This window comes from Acinonyx jubatus, chromosome B2 (genome assembly GCF_027475565.1).
Source record: "Acinonyx jubatus isolate Ajub_Pintada_27869175 chromosome B2, VMU_Ajub_asm_v1.0, whole genome shotgun sequence".
Classification (NCBI taxonomy): Eukaryota; Metazoa; Chordata; class Mammalia; order Carnivora; family Felidae; genus Acinonyx; species Acinonyx jubatus.
The window spans coordinates 114,401,106-114,418,889 of NC_069385.1; the positions used below are offsets into that span (position 1 = coordinate 114,401,106).

General features: G+C 44.5%; 1 protein-coding gene across 2 annotated transcripts in view; it reads right to left on the reverse strand.

Moving 5' to 3' along the window:
* The window catches only part of TBC1D22B (TBC1 domain family member 22B), a 79,708-nt gene that overhangs the window by 23,848 nt on the left and 38,076 nt on the right, over positions 1-17,784 (reverse strand). For both annotated transcript variants that reach the window (XM_015069796.3, XM_053222868.1), the window contains exon 8: positions 16,773-16,887. In XM_015069796.3, the coding sequence (XP_014925282.1) occupies positions 16,773-16,887 (115 nt within the window). The remainder of the gene's footprint in view (positions 1-16,772; positions 16,888-17,784) is intronic.

Here is a 17,784-nt window from a genome sequence, read left to right on the forward strand (position 1 = left end):
CCAGAAGAAGGGCGTTCCGTAGACAAGTACGGTTGAGAAATGGCAGTCTCATCTTGGAGATTCACAAAGATCATAGCGAACAAATGGATTTGAGAAATTATAACAAATTTTGCATTAAGTGAATCTATTCAACCTTTTTTATCCAGGACTTCCCAGGCTTCTTTAGCCACAGGACCTCTTTTATTTATTCTATTTTTTTAAATGTTTTTGTTTTTCTTTTTGAGAGAGCGAGAGTGCATGTGTGCATGCAAGTGGGGGAGGGGCAGAAAGAGAAGGGGACAGAGAATCTGAAGCAGGCTCTGTGCTGTCAGCACAGATGTGGGACTCTAACTCAGGAACCATGAGATCATGACCTGAGCTGAAGTTGAACACTTAACCGACTGAACCACCCAGGCACCCAGGGACCTCTTTTAGAGACCTCTTTTAGCTTCTCGTGGAAACCCCACACTAAGTAATAGTAGTGAGAACTAGCCTGTCTCTGAGATCCAAGTGGGGAGAACATCAGAAGTGCTCTAGAAACCTGAAGAAGGAAAAGGCCATGGGATGTGTCCTTCCTGCCACAGAGGTGGGAGTACTAAGAAGGCTCTGCTTGCCAACATGACAGGCCACCTCAACCCACAGGCCCCAGCATGCCTGGCAGAGGCCACACGTGCAAATGTTCAGGCTGGAGTTCTGTGCCAAAGGCGGCTTTTCTCCTTAGACCCACAGCCTTATTTTGAAAACAGGATGTTCGCTGCAGTCCCATGTGCTGCAAAGACAGAGGCATCTGACAACATATATTCAGAATCCAGCCCTTTCATTTATGAGAATTATTACTACGACCTACAACTAACCCCCCTTGGGACAACATGTAACAATTTTCAGAATTTCATTCTGTATAAACAGCATTTTTTAATGGACATCAAAGACTGTAAAAACCCTTTTGAGGGGGTTAGGGTGCTTTGTTAGAAAAACTATAATCCTGGGGCACCTGGGTGGTTCAGTCAGTTGAGCATCCGACTTTGGCTCAGGTCACGATCTCACAGTTCGGGAGTTCGAGCCCTGAGTCGGGCTCTGTGCCGACAGTTCAGAGCCTGGAGACCGCTTCGCATTCCGCGTCTCCCGCTCTTTCTGCCCCTCTCCCACTCGCGCGCGGTCTCTCTCCCTTTCAAAAATAAATAAACATTAAAAAAAATTTTTTTTTAAAGAAAAAAGGAAAAGCTATAACCCTGGGAACAACCTACAAGCTCAACTCCAAGTACAGCCACAGTTAATACATGTAAAGTGCTAACTATCGGGCCTGGCACACAGTGGGTACAATATAGTCTATTTCAGATGAAGCTTATCAAGAATTTGTAACGACAAAGGAAAGTGTGTCACAGTGTTAAGGGAAAAGAGCAAGATACAAAATTATTTATGGTATACTCTCAACTACTCTACATACAAGATTTATGTGTGCTTATATAAGCACAGAGGAAAGACAAAATATACCACAAGGTTTACAGTGTTTATTCCCTAGGTAGTAGAGATAAAAGAGTTTTATTTTCTTTAAGCTTTACTCGACTTCTCAAAATTTCTACAATAAGCATAATTTTTACAGTCGGGGGAAAAAACGTACATTATTTTAGAAAAGAAAGGGCTACAATTGACTACACCTGTCTTTTATCACCAAAAAGGAATAAAGGCTTTGTAAACTAACACTAAGCTTGCAGAAACTAAGACTTCAGATAACATATAAAGGTCCGCTTGAGAAATCACATGAAAAAAAAAAAAAACAACACAACCTTCTAAATAGCATCCCCCCCCCCACCAACTTAAACACCTACTATGTGCCACATACATACTATTAAAGAATACTGAGCTCTAAGACCCAGTTCAGAACCTTCCTCTTTCTTTTTGCTTCCTATTACATTTCTGAGACCATCCCGTACCTGCAGCTCGCTGCTCCACACGCCTTCCACCACTTTACATGTCCACCCCCCTAGGGACAGATAGCACGTGGCTCTGACTCCCGCTACCACAGACAAGGCCCTGAGAGACGACCCCCTCTGACCCTGTACAGGAAGTGCTCTGAGCCACAGGTACAGGCAGCGCGCTCCCCGGGGCCAGCCCAGCAGCGACGAGGAGAGTGCCGCCTCCTGGACCGAGCGCGGCTGCTCACACTAACTGTCCTAGGCAGGAGCCCCCCTTTCAGAACGGGGCTGGAAGAAAACCCTAAGACCCGCAAGGAAGGCTCAAGACCGAAACCACTCCTGCTGCTCCCGCGCATTTCCCAAATGAGGATCCAGAACTCCATGATCATTCGAGGAGTCCTCTCCAACCGGGGCACTCTGCAATTCCAGAACACCACAGTGGAAATGTAACTGGGAGTGGGAACTATCCACCGCAGAGTAGCAACGGGGGGAAAAGAGCCCGGGTCCCCGAGAACGGGGAGCACAGCTACCGTATCAGCCCTGGCAGCCTGTGGCGTTTTTGTCAGACTGAACGGCACGTGGCTGAGAGTACCGACTCTGGAGCCAGACTCAAGTCCTGGCTCCGTCACTCGCTAGGTGTGTGGCTTTGGGAAAGGACTTTACTTTGGTGCCTCAATTCCTTCTCTGTTAAGGTGGTAATACCCTACCAGTGTCACAGCATACTGCAAGGATTAATACATGAAATGTGCTAACAACAGTGCCTGGCACGAGCAGCGTGACGTAAATGTTAGCTGGTATTATCGTTATTAAAAGAGGCCCAAGCAAACTTCCATCTCTTTGGAGCCTCTGTTATTTGGGATCTCTGTTATTCGCAGCCACCCCTAACCTAACTCCAATATGTACCTTAAAGATTAGCTAATTTTCAAAGCCTTCCGTTTCCCCCATTTGGTCTAAAGGAGGAAAAATCTAACAACGTAAGGTCTTAAGTTGGCAAGATGCCACTCTCAGGAGCTGAACCGATTCCAAACCATTAGCTGTCCAGGAGCAGAGGGACCAACACACAAGATGCTGAGCCCTCTTTGGGGGCCTCGAGTCAGGGGCTCTGTCTCCCCGTGTGCCTGGCCTGCGCATTAGACCTTTTGTTTTCACAGACGGTGGGACAGTTCACCAGCCTTTCAGGGAGTGGGAGGAGAGTTTTGTTCTAGTGTTCTGCCTGCTGGGAGGATAAAATTCACACATTCAGTCAAAAACTGTGAGCTGAGTGCACCAGCAAAAAAGCAGCAGAGAAAGGAAGGCCCAAATGCTCTCTGAAGAGCTTCATTCAGCATAAACAGTCTGTTCAGGAGGATCATTAAACATTCCACTTGAGAAAATTCAACATATAATTGAAGCTGGAACGGGAACCCATGCCAGCAATGTAGTCTCGAATGGGGGCAGCGTCTTTGGTTGTCATTACAGAGCGTACAACAGCCAGGACTCCGACTGGAGGCAATGAGATTTGAAGGATATTTTCTGGCTATTTTAAAAGGCAAAGCATCCAAAAAGAGGAAACCCAAAAGCTCTTGATAAGAATCAAATTGCCCACTCTGGGCTCGACGAGAACATGTCCATTTATTAGCTGATAAAACGTACTTGAGCGGTGACTCTAGTCGAGTGTTTATTTTTCTGAGAACCCCAAGTCCTGGGCCCGACATCAGGCTCGTGTATGCCTCAAATACTCAAAGACAGCTTTGGGAAGAACTAGTTGTGCTTAAACTGACACGAGTAACTCGTCTCTTTGCCGCTCTAGGCATTTCCCAGGAGCCATCTGTGATTGCAGGGCAATTTCTAGATTCTGTGATCTGTTGGGGCAGAACGATTCGGCCCGACTGGCGGGCAGGAGAAGATTCAAGGCATCAGACTGCAGATAGCCTTTCTACTTCCTAAAGCCTTTGGTTTGCCTGATTCCTGTCTTTATAGTTTTAAAACTAGACACATATGAATACCTTACATAATATTTTCTGAACACAAAAGTAAACTGAGGAAAGGGACAAATAAAATTTTGGTCACCCATCTAAAGCAGCTCATAAAATAAGAACGTAAATACTACATCCAGAAAAACACCGCTTTAAGAAAAGTGTCAAGGGATTCAAGGTGTCACTTGCACGTAATTATTTTTAAGTGGTTCAAAACGCGACATAAACGTATTACTGGGCACTATTCATCTGGCATTTTCAGGCAGGTACACGATGGCAGCAGCCAAGGTGAGGATGTCACTGCAAACTCTAGTACGGGGACGGTGGAGGGGCTCCCGGCTAATTCCTGGAGGGTCAGACGACCTGGCAGAGCACGGAGGGTAAAGAGAATTGGTCTCCTGCAAGGAGGAGGTCAGACGGAAGACTTCTTCTGAGGCTCCGACAGAGCAGAGACCCGCAGGGAGTCGATTCTGGTTCGTGAGGACCACGCCGCAGACCGTGAGAGAGGTGGTGCGCTGTCTCAGAGGTGCGGGGAAGCAGCTGACCAGCGAGCCCTTCCTGACACTGTGCCTGACGGTGCAGTGACTAAAAGGTAACTGTTAACTCGGAACGACACACGATCTCTGGCTGTTCACTTCTTAGCGTGGAGCAGCCTGAGCATACGTGCATCATGAGACCCTGGTTAAAATTAGTTTTAAAAATCACATACCACACCATTTTTTCTACTTTCTCCAGGAAAGTAGAATGTTTACTTAGCAAACGTTACTGACTCGGGGTTACCCCAGCCTCTTGGCACTGGCTGTGGGAGCCCAGATTACATAAACCCAGACTATGTATTTGGGTTAATGGGCCAAAGAAGGGCCAGGTCCAGCAAACACCTAGCCTTCTAGGACCTGTCCAAAGATCACCCACAGAGACAGGCAGCATGTCCCCAAGACACTGTGGATGCGAACAGGCTTGGGGAGTCCAGGGTCCCCCACGTCAGCTGCTCTGAGGCTCTTCATCTGGGCTCAAACACCTCGAGTATGTTAGCTGTCACCATCTCTCCTCTGTTACCATTGCTCACTGATTCCTGGGTCAGATGCCAGGCAGACAGAGCGAGCAAGCAAGCACGTGCCACTCAGCTCACCGCCCGCGAGAGAGCAGGCTAGGTCTCAAGGTTCCCGAGGCGATAAGCCACAACCTGCCCTTGGAGAACTTCCCTCTGACATGAGAGGAAATCCAGCACTGGACGTCCCACCAAATGCACACACTGCTCTCAAGTGTCAGCTGGAGGTGGCTCAGCTCAACACTCTGGCAGGGCTACACCCACATACGTGTGTGTGGCCGGGAAGAGCCTCAAGTATTCCTCAACCGCCTATCATGTACAAGGCTGCTTCATCCAGGAAGACAGGGCCAGGAGGCACCTTGAGGAAAGCATCCAAAGACGGTGGGCACTAAAAAATTCAACATCAGGGCACCTAGGTGGCTCAGACGACCAAGGATAGGACTCTAAAAAAAAATTTTTTTTTTAATGTTTTTTTCATTTTTGAGAGAGAGAGAGAGAGACAGAGACAGAGACAGAGTGTGAGCAGGGGAGGGTCAGAGAGAGAGGGAGGCACAGAACCTGAAGCAGGCTCCGGGCTCGGAGCTGCCAGCACAGAGCCCAATGTGGGGCTTGAACGCACAAACTGTGAGATCATGACCTGAGCCGAAGTCAGACGCTTAACCGACTGAGCCACCCAGGCACCCCATCTTTATGTATGATTTACTTACAGTAGACAACACATAAGTGCACAGTTCTGTCTCGACCCACGTATACACCTGTGTAAAAGATGCCTCAGTCCTTGGGCACCTGGATGGCCCAGTCAGTTAAGCATCCAACTTCAGCTCAGGTCATGATCTCACAGTTTGTGGGTTTGAGCCCTGCATTGGGCTCTGTGCTGACAGCTCGGAGACTGGATCCTGCTTCAGATTCTGTGCCTCCCTCTCTCTCTGCCCCTCCCCCACTCACTCTCTCTCACTGTCTCTCTCTCTCTAAAAATTAAATAAACACTAAAAAATTTTTTTAAAGATCTCGGTCCAAATAGAGAACATTTCCAGCACCCCAGAAATTTCCTTATGTCTCTTCCCAATCTCCCACCATAGTCAACCACTGCTTTGATTCCTACTGCCATGGATTATTTTTGAACCCCATTTGCGTGGAATGATACAATGTGTCCTTTTTTGGTATCTGACTTGTTCAACACAGTGGTTTGGGGATGGTTTCTTCCATGTTGTTGTATTTATTGATAGTTCATTCTTTTTATTGCTAAATACTAATCCACTGAATTTTCCTGTTAACAGATATTTGGGTTGTTTCCAATTTTTGTCTATATGAATATAGTTGCTATGAATATTCTTGTACAGTCTTTTGGATACTGTAAGCTTTCGTTTTCCTTGAATAAATACCTAGCAGTAAAAGACTGTGCTTTTTCTCTACTTTATTTACTTATGTTTGTATCCCTAGTGCCCAGAGCAGTGCCCGGCACAGTACAGATGCTCAATGAATACTCGCTGAGTGAGTAGTGCTACTCCTGTCTCCATCTCTTAGAAGAGATAAAACTTCTGGCTAATTCAGCACAGTATCAAAATATTGTAATTCACTGCCCCCTGGCGGCCAATCCTAGCAATGCCATACTAATTCCTAAATATCTTACAAAGTTAATCGTGAACTCTTCATTCTCTCATTTACCTAGACATGTATGGAGTGCCTATTTCGGACATCAAAATGAAAGCACTAGGAATCTAAGATATTGAAAATAGCCTCTAGTCTTAAAGAATCATATAATCTGGTGGCAGAGGGCAGGAGGACAATACAAACAACAACCGGCATGATGAAGTGCTATAGAGGAAACGGACGGGGGTTAGGGACACAGCACTGTTGTGGGGGCGGGGGCACGGCGAGGGTGAGGGCAGGCTTCCTTTGTAAAGGAGGCACAAAGATTAGCCCAGGGGAGAAGAAGGACATGGTGCAGGACAGGCTTTAGATTAAAAATGTCAATTTGGGGCGGCTGAGTTTAAGGGATGTGGGAGGGAGCAGATCCCACAGGACCCTGCACAAGCTAGGCAACCTGGACACACTTGAACCTGTACGTGAGGGGATGTTACTGGAGAGCTTTAAGTAGAGGAGCTGCATGGGCAAGTCTGCATTTGAATGGTGTGTAAGATGGGCTTGAAAGGGGATAAAGAGGAAACACACGTGGCCATTTCAGCAACCCAGGTCTGACCCAGGGCAGTCACAGAAGAAGAGAGAGCAAGGCACACGCAAGAAACGTTTAGGACATAAAATCATCAGAGGCTTGTAAATGATTAGATATAGAAGGGTGACACTCACGCACAATTCTTAGCATTTCTGACTGAAGAGTCAAAAAACTCTGCCAACTGTGAGAAAAGAGTGGCTGGGTCCAGGGAGAGAAGGAGTCGGTAAAACACGGAGTATGAGGAGCCTAGGGGTAGCAAAAATTGCAGGCTGTCCCCAAATAACTGTTCCCTTTTATGTCTTGGTGAAGGGACCCCTAAAGAGTACTGGCCACCTGGGATATAGACTGTTTTGTGGCCAGCTATGCTCACATGACCAAGTGTAGACAAAAGAGATTCAAACCTAAGCACCATATACAACTTTGGGAAGTGTCCTTAAATGGAAAGAGTATTCCTTTCTTCCCTTCCTTCTCCGTACTGGATGGAATACAGACGTGATGGCTAGAGCACAAGTAGCTATCTTGGATCACAAGAAGAAACCACATGCTGAAAACAGAAGAACAAGAGTGAGGAGCCTGGGTCCCTGATATCTTAGAGCAGGCTAAGCCCTAAGATACAAGCCCTGGACTACTTACCTGTCTTTTTTTTTTTTTTTAATTTTTTTAAATGTTTTTATTTATTTTTGAAGGAGAGAGAGAGAGACAGAGCATGAGCAAGGGAAGCAGAGACAGAGGGAGACGCAGAATTCAAAGCGAGCTCCAGGCTCTAAGCTGTCAGCATAGAGCCCAATGCGGGGCTCGAACCCACAAACTGTGAGATCACGAACTAAGCAGAAGCCAGACGCTCAACCGACTGAGCCACCCAGGCACCCGACCTCTCATCTTTTTATATGAGAGAAATTAAATAAGCTTTTCTATCTTGCTTAAGATCCTATTATTTGGGGTTCCCAGTCACACGTAGCCAAGCTAGCCCTAACTGATCATCTACGACGCATCCAAGTGGAAATGTCACAGAGGGGCCGGGACTCGTAAGTCAGAGGTCTGGGAAAGACTTCGCTTCTGGGAGTTCCATCGCCATGACGCTTCTGAAAACATCACGCTTCAAGTAGAACTTGAAATGAAAATCCTACTATGTTGCTTCATGCAGACAAGAAGAGGGAGAGCTATTCGATACTGAGGGTTTCATTTTGTACTGATGGAAACCACCAGATAGATACCACTCTGCCTTTGGAAACAAGACGGGTCATGAGCTCAGCTCTTCTACAGGATTTTTTCATATGCATCACTCAAAAGTTGCCAATAAGCAGTTTGTTTTGATGAGGACCACACTATCAGGTATGGTGGACCTTAATATGTTTGGGGCTAGATCAATAATACTGTGTAAGCGCAAACGTTCTTGTGGATGAGAGTTTACAGGTATTCTGCAGTCTCAGGGATCACAGGCCAGAGACTAGATCTCCTTTAGCACTGTCACCCTGGGCCCAGACACAGCTGGCTTATCCAGAGATAAGCTTCTATGTGAGCAGCTGTCTTCAGCAGATAAAGAAGCTGCGTGGGGGCCAGGCTAGCTATAGACAGCTTCTCTATTGACTCAGAGGGAGTGACTGGATTTCCGTTTTTAACTCTTTTTACAACAAACATGACATACCACGAAGCAAGCTCAGGTGCTACTTTATAGACATGACGGAGGTGGTACAGTGCAAATAGGGGACGAGAAAGGAGAGAGGCTCTGATAGAGCAGACCCTTCAAGCTATGGTTCAGGGAGATGGGGCAGTGGGCCAAGGCTGCCTGGTGGCACCTGCCCAGGATGACAAAGGCAAGAATCTGGCTTATCCCACAGGTGAAAGATACCTGAGGCCTCCTGAAGCAGGGGTGTCAGAGCAAAAGACATTTACAGTAGCTGCCTTATTAGGATACAACACCATTAGAGAAGGGGAGGAAAGAAGCATTATTACCTAAACAAGAGAATTATTCTTTTTTTAAAAAAAATTTTTTTTAATGTTTATTTTTGAGACAGAGAGAGACAGAGCATAAACAGGGGAGGGGCAGAGAGAGAGGGAGACACAGAATCTGAAACAGGCTCCAGGCTCTGAGCGGTCAGCACAGAGCCCGACGTGGGGCTCGAACTCACGGGCCGTGAAATCATGACCTGAGCCGAAGTCGGACGCTTAAACGACCGAGCCACCCAGGCGCCCCCCCCCTTTTTTTTTTAATATAAGTTATGCTCTATGCCCAACATGGGGCTTGAACTCACCACCCCAAAGAGTCACTTGCTCTACTGACTGAGCCAGCTAGGCACCCCAAGAATTATTCTTAAAGGTCATAAACAATATTGTATCTCTGTTCAAGACGACCTTGAGGCTGGGGAGAAGTCTGAACGCCTCATTTCTTTAAAACGTAACTTATTTCCATCAAGTGGTGAATACATAAATAAAACGTGGTATATCCACACAATGGATATTTGTATTTGACCAAAAAAAAGAATGAAGTACAGACAGATGCTACAACATGGATGAATCTCGAAAACATGCTAAGTGAAAGAAACTAGGCACAAAAGACCACACACTGTAAGATTCCATTTACATGAAATGTCCAGAAAAGGCAAACCCATAAAGACAGAAAGTCGATTAGTAACTAATTAGGGGTAGAGGGGATGGGAAGCTTGAGGGTGATGGCTAAGGGATACAGGCTCTCTTTTGGGGGGTTATGAAAATGTTCTCGATTGTAGTGATGGTTACACGACTCTGTATACTAAAAACTACTGAACTGCACATTTTAGTGGGTGAATTGTATGGTATATGAATTACATCTCAATAAAGCCACTACAATAAAAAAGCCCACAAAACTTAATTTATAAACTCACTATAACTCCAGTAAAGATTCTAAAAGGTTCCCACTGCCTGAATTTGGCAGGTTGATTCTAAAGTTCATGTAGTGGACAGAAGAAATGAGTGGACATTTCACCAAAGAAGACATCCAAATGGCCAATAAACACATGAAAAATGCTCTACATCATTCACCACCAGGAAAATGCAAATCAAAACTGCAATGAGATACCACCTCACACCTGTCAGAATGGCTAAAACCGAAAACACAAGAGACAGCAAGTGTCGGCGAGGATGTGGAGAAAAAGGAACCCTCGCACTCTGTTGGTGGGGATGCAAACTGATGTAGCCACCATGGAAGACAGTATGAAGGTTCCCCAAAAGGTTAAAAATAGAACTACCCTGGGGCACCTGGGTGGCTCAGTCGGTTAAGCGTCTGACTTCAGCTCAGGTCACGATCTCACAGTCCGTGAGTTCGAGCCCCACATCGGGCTCTGGGCTGATGGCTCAGAGCCTGGAGCCTGCTTCCGATTCTGTGTCTCCCTCTCTCTCTGCCCCTCCCCCGTTCGTGCTCTGTCTCTCTCTGTCTCAAAAATAAATAAACGTTAAAAAAAATAAAAATAAAAATAAAAAAATAGAACTACCCTATGATCCAGCAATTGGGACTACTCGGTATTCACCAAAAAAATACAAAAACACTAATTCAAAGGGATACGTGCATCATCATGTTTATAGCAGCATTATTTACAATAGCCAAGATATGGAAGCCCAAGTGTCCATCAACTGATGAATGAATAAAGAAGTGGTGTATACACACAATGGAATATTGTTCAGCCATAAAAAAAAAAAAGAATGAAATCTTGCCATTTGCAATGACACGGATGGAGCTAGAGTGTGATTATGCTAAGGGAACTAAGTCAGTCAGGAAAAAACAAACACTGTATGATTTCACTTGTACGTGGACTTTAAGAAACAAAACAAATGAGCAAAGGGAAAAAAAGAGAGAAAGGCAAACCAAGAAACAGACTCTTAACTGTAGAGAACAAACTGATGGTTACCAGAGGAGACATGGTGGGGAGGATGGGCGAGACAGGTGACGGGGATTAAGGGAGCACTTGTCACGATGAGTACCAGGTGTTGTATGGAAGTGTTGAATCACTATATTGTACACCTGAAACTAATACAACTGTTACCTATACTGGAATTTTTTAATGTATTTTTTAACATTTATTTATGATTGAGAGACAGAGAGAGGCAGAGCATGAGCATAGGAGGGGCAGAGAGAGGGGGAGACACAGAATCCGAAGGAGGCTCCAGGCTCTGAGCGGTCAGCACAGAGCCCGCCATGGGCCTCAAACTCACAAATCGCGAGATCATGACCTGAGCCGAAGTCAGATGCTTAACCAACTGAGCCACCCAGGCGACCCTATACTGGAATTTAAAATAAAATTTAGAGGGGCACCTGGGTGGCTCAGTTGATGGAATGTCCCGTTCTTGGTTTCGGCTCAGGTCATGATCTCATGGTTCATGAGATCGAGCCCCACATCAGGCTCTGTGCCAACATCACGGAGCCTGCTTGGGATTCTCTCTCTCCCTTTCTCTCTCTGCTCCTCCCCTGCTCTCGTGCTCTCTGTGTCTCAAAAATAAATAAACATTTTTTAAAAATAATAAAAATTAAAATAAAATTTAGAAAGGAAGGTAGAAACATAAAAATAAATTAAAGTTCACATGAGAAGAGCCAAACCAAGTTTTTAAGAAAGATGGTGAAAGGGACTGGCCCTGGAATAATGACAAAACACACTACAAAGCTCAAAACCCCAACTGTGTGCTGTTGGCATCGAAATGGAAATAAGTGGAACAGAATAAAGAAGGAGAGCCATGTAAATAAAGGAATTTATGTTGTATTACCAAGAGGGATTTCACACCAGTGAAGAAAGGATGCATTATTTATAAATGGTGTTTGAAACAATGAACCATTCAGTTGCACAGGAACTTTAATCTCAACCCTCACCATTCAGGAAAACAAATTAATAATGAAATTTAAAGAGCTAAATGTAAAAACAAACCCACAAGAGTATTAGAAGAAAACAGGAGAGAGTATTTTCATAATTTTGAGGTGAGGAAGGAAAGATTTCCTAAGCAAGATACCAAACCCCTAAACCATGAAGGAGGAGTGGTCTCCTTCGCGACCTCAGCACCATTTGCCAGGACTGGTTTACTTGTTGTTTGTGAGCCCCTCCACTAGAGGGCAGGGCCCACCTCTGTCATTTTAGCCTCTCTATCCCCTGGCAGGCAGCAGGAGCTCAATAAACACCTGTCAAATGGGCAGATTTGACTACATAAAAATCAGGATGTTCTATATAAGGAGACACAATCAACAAAGTTAAAAGACAAATGATAGTCTGGGAGAAAAACAATATTAGGCTGAACCATATAAAATTCTCATCTGGCAGTGGGGGGGTCAAAAATGGTTGAATATTAGCAATTTTGTGTGGTATAGCCTACTATTTTTAACACATACCAGGTAAAGGAGGAATATATCTAATCTACAAAAAGTTTTTACACAACAAGACCAACAATCCAACAGAAAAAAGTGGCAAAGGATCTGAACAAGCAGATCCCCAAGAAACAAATGCTAATATGTACACAGAAGAAAAGATAAACAACCTCACTCACGAACAAGCGGAACAAAAACGAACACAAACCGTGGTTTATTTGCCAGATTGGTGAAATAGAATTAGATTAGGATATCTAGTTCTGCTAAGGATATGAAGAAAAGTGCACCCCCACGCTAGAGGCTAGAGTATAAACTGGTACAAACTTAGAATTTAGACGTGTAATTTAAAAGTACCTAGGGACGCCTGGGTGGCCCAGTTGATTAAGCATCCAATTTCGGCTCAGGTCATGATCTCAACAGTTCGTGAGTTCAAGCCCCATGTTGGTTGGGCTTTGTACTGACAGCTCGGGGCCTGGAGCCTGCTTCCGACTCCGTGTCTCCGCTCTCTGCCCCTCCCCGCCTCATGCTCTCTCTGTCTCTCAAAGATAAATAAATATTAAAAATAAATAAGTAAAAAATAAAAAAAAGAAGTACCTATTTGGCATGCTGTTAGGACTAGCAATTTCACTTCTGGGGCTCTCTTTCAGAGAAATAAGGTTTGTTTTTTGCTTGTTTATTTATTTATTTTTAAGATTTTTAAGTAATCTCTATATCCAACGTGGAGCTGGAACTCACAACCCTGAGATAAAGAGCTGCACACTCATCTAACTGAGCCAGCCAGGCACCCCAGGAGAAATACGTAGTTTAACACAAATGCACAAGAAAGTATATATAAGGATATTCAAAATAGGTACAATATTATTTATAATACCTAAAAACTGTAGACAACTTAAATGTCCTTCAATAGAGGAATCGTTAAATAAACAAACTGTAGTAAAGCCTTATTAGGGGAACAAATGTCATTGCTGAAAATGATGAGGTAGATCTGTATGTCCAGACTTGGAAAGCTGGCCGTGATTTTTTTTTTTTTTTTAATGAAGACAAACAAGATATAGAAAACTATGGATAGTTGGGCACCTGGGTGGCTTAGCTGGTTAAGCGTCCAGCTTCAGCTCAGGTCATGATCTTGCAACTCTGTACTGACAGCTCAGAGCCTGGAGCCTGCTTCGGATTCTCTTCCCCCTCTCTCTCTCTGCCTCTTTCCTGGTCATGCTTTGTTTCTCTCTTTCGCTCTCTCAAAAATAAATAAATATTAAAAAAAATTTTTTAAATAAAAAATAAAAAAAGAAAAGAAAACTATGGATAGTTGAAGCACTGGGCTGGCTCAGTTGGTAGAGCATGCAACTCTTGATCGCAGGGCTGTGAGTTCGAGCCCACTGGGTGTAGAGATTACTTAAAAATAAAATCTTTACAAGCAATTTTTTTAAATTTTAAGTAGGCTCCATGCCCAACACGGGGCCCAAACTCCTGACCCTAAGACCAAGAGTCATACACTCTATTGTTGAACCAGCCAGGCGCCACCCCCCAAATAAAATCTTTAAAAGAAAGAAAAGTATGAATAGTTTAAACCCATTTTTTTCTCAACACAATAAAGAAAAATAGTATGTGCAGTACACACAGGGAAAGGTCTAGAAGAATATACACCAGATCAGGGTGGGAGGTAAGGGAGGTAACCGCATTTCTATACTGTTTTGATTTTTTTCAATGAGTATGTATTTTGTACTGCAATTTTTTTTTTTTTTTTTAAAGGCAAGGAGCAGTAAGAAATATACTGCCTGCTTTGGAACAGAGAATGGAGTAGAGGGAGCCATTAGAAGTCTGAAAACAGGGATCTAAGTTGAAACAGCAGCAAGTCATATTAAGAGGACAGGTATTAAGGTCAAAAGACCTAGGTCTGAGTCTGGAAAGCTTATTAAATCCTTGAGCCTGGGATTTCTCCCTGTAAAGTGAGTTGTGCATCTACCTTAAAGAGATACTGGGGCCTACTAAATGAAATCTGGTAGGCCACAGTTCTTTGCAAAATGGTAAAGTGCTTTAAGAATCAGGGTGTTATCCCTGGTTGGCGTGGTAAAGCCCTAAGCTGAAAACCAGAAAAACAAGGGCTAAAGCTACAAACTCCTAAGGGAAAAAAGAGGGATGGGAACAGATGGAATAAGAGAGATTTAAGAGACACATCAACCAATTAGAATGTGTGGACCCAATCTGTACCCCGATTCAAACAAACTATTAAATATATTTACAAGAATCAGAAAAACGTGTATGTTGATTATATATGAGATTATACTACGGAGCTATTACAACTTTTTAGATGTAATAACTGCATGATGGCTGTGAGTTTCTTTAATCACTATCCTCTAGAGCTACACATAGAAATATCTATGGATGAAATGATATGATGTCTAATTGCTTCCCAATAATTCACAAAGAGGAAAGGATGAAGAGAACGGATAGAGGGATAGATAAAACAAGCCTGGCTGGGAAAGCTGGGTGAGAGCTATATGGAGATTTATGGCATTATTTTTTCTACTTTTACATCTGTTTGAAACTTAACCTAACAAAAGTTTCCATAAAAAAAAAAAAAAAAAAAAAAAAAGAATGGGCCCCACCTTCCTCAGTCTAGGAGGAGGTACCAAGACCTTTCTGAAGTCTGTTGCAGCAGTAAAACTGGGCATGGCCTTGCCAAGACTGCCTCCAAGGAAGGGTGGAGAAGCCCACGCTTTACTGCATAAACGCCGTGGGTCAGCAGATGCGGCTGCCAATACCAAGATCAGAATGCTGGCATATCTATCAAAGAAAGGCACAGTGCTTGGTGGGACCAACAGAGCTGTGCCTACAGAAAGGAAAGGAAAATCTGGCATACAATATAAATGGCAGCTAACGAGATAATTAAATATCCAATTAGAGACTGCAGCTGCTGAGGGTTATTTGTAACTGGCATGATACTGTTACCGAGATTCCATGCCAGCATTTACACTTCAAATGTAGATTAGTGAACGGATTACTACCTTCCTAGGCTCATCCTTTAACAGTGTTTTAGAAGAGTACTATTGCAAGGAAGCAACCCCCAAATCCCAACAGATCAGCTGCACTGCTCTTAATAAAGTTAAACACACAGAATTAAGCTGCCTCCGAAAGCTGACCCATTAATGTGAAAGGGAAAATGAAAAGTCCTCTAGCAAAAGCATTACCTATCTGCTTTTCGTAGCTACATTTTAACAAATCTTTCTTTTGCTTAGGACCGCCTGATAGAGTGGGCAAGAGAGACCTTCCTCCCAGTCCTGCCCAGCTTGCTGCCAATAAAGGGAATGGGAGATGGTGTCATTTAGTCGTCTTACTTTTCGGAAACTGCCTCATAAAAGACCAAAACACCATCCATTGAGCCCTATGAGAAAACAATGAATGGGATGGATCGAGTGAGATAGTTTCATGCCCTTACCCTCCAAGGGGCTCCACTCTGGTCTACTTCTCATTACCCTCTTCCTCTCCCACACCGGCTTCCTCCAACACCCGCAATAACCCACCACCTCCAGCGCCTACAGAAAGGCTTCTAGTCTTTGCTCTGCCACCAACAAGGAGACAGGGCATCTCACAACCCATTGGTGACATGAGAGGATAGATGGATGATGTTCTGAGACCCCCTCCAACATTCTGATTTCCACATGAGCTTCTCCTTAACTGCCTGAGCGAACACACATGACACATGGGTTTTCTTGCGAGTCTCTAAGCACAAGCGGATAAAGAAATCAAAAGGAGAAGGGGAGGATCCTCAACCCCTTTAAAGACTCTGCCCAATTCAGGCCTGGCCAGAGGAGGAGGCTGGAGCTGTAAGAAAACCTAACTGCCACCACGGTATCCAATCACCCTATCCAAAGTGACAAGAACCCAGTGGGATTAGAGGAGCAGGAGGAGGGGAGAAATCAAGGTCCTGGAGCTCTCCTTGGCCTGTTCCAGGACCTCCAACGTGCGCTCGATTCTGATTTTGTTTCATGCTGCCAACATACAGCATGTGAACTGGAGTGTGGAGGCCTGGTGTACAATCTAAAACTCCAGCTTCCACGGGTGAGGGCCTGTGTCTGAGACGAGTTCAAAATAATCCTAAAAGGACCTCAAATAAAGCATCAAACCATCTGCTTACGGTAGAGCAAAAAAGGTATCCATTTGGTCATTCTGGGACCAAGTGGGTCCTTTTTGGGTGACGTCTGTGGCCATCTCTAGAGATAAATTCCAGGCTGCTTCTGCTGTCAGACAGGTTTAGCTGTGTATTCAGAGGCCACTACCTCTTTTTTAGCAAGACTTGCCTACTGGCTGCACTCTTGGGAGAAACAAACAGACCGCAGATAAGAAAGAGCAATAGTTTGTTCAGCTTGGTACTCATGCTTCTTACCCACATATTCTGAGAGGAAGACGACAAAGAACGGAGTGACCAGGTCATTAATTCCCTGGACGTACCCACTGGCAGGGTGTCGGATGGCCCAAATAAATAGAATTCTTTCGAAGATCTAGGAAAAGGAGAGAGAAGACAGGACTGTTAAATCATAGGGATACCCTCCCTCCCTCCATTTACCTATGTCACAATTTGCCCCAGGGATGCTGCCAAATTTTTAGGAAAATTCTAAAGCTACTCTGGGACAAAGGAAGTTTATAAATGCAGAAAGTTTCTAAGATGCTGGTTGTTTTTAAGCAGGGGTAGATAGACAGTTCTTGCCTTTGTTTCTCTTTCCAGTATCCAGCCACTGTGATATAAAATGGGGAAAACGGGGGGGTGCCTGGGGGGCTCAGTCAGTTAAGCATCTGATTTCAGCCCAGGTCATGATCTCACGGTTTGGGGGTTCGAGTCCCATGTCGGGCTCTGTGCTGACAGCTCAGAGCCTAAAGCCTGCTACGGGTTCTGTGTCTCCCTCTCTCTCTGCCCCTCCCCCACTTGTGCACACGCGCGCTCTCTCTAAAATAAATGGATGTTAAAAAATAAAATAAAATGAGGAAAATGGGAAGGGCAGGGACACAAAGGGCTTAGGAAAAGGTCTGTTTATCGATGTCCCTGACCCAGGCCACCCCACTCTCATTTGTAGACAACGATTTCTTGATTTCCAGAAGCAAGATGGTAAAACATCTAAGTTCTGATACCTTTTTCACACCTTTTTTTATCATCATAGGATGTGGAGTAGAAACGCCTTCCCCACCACGCTCCCCTTTCTCCCCGCTGAGACGGAGGAAAACTTATACCTAGACTTACTCCTAGCCCAGCCTGACTGAGAACTGTCAACACAGGAAGTCATTGTGTGTATCAGGATGCAACCCAGACATTTGCTGGGGAAAGGAAAGCAAATAAACCAAATCCTACAGCTGGGAATTTGAGAACAGAGAAATCAGCCTGGGCCTCCATGGGGAAGCCACCG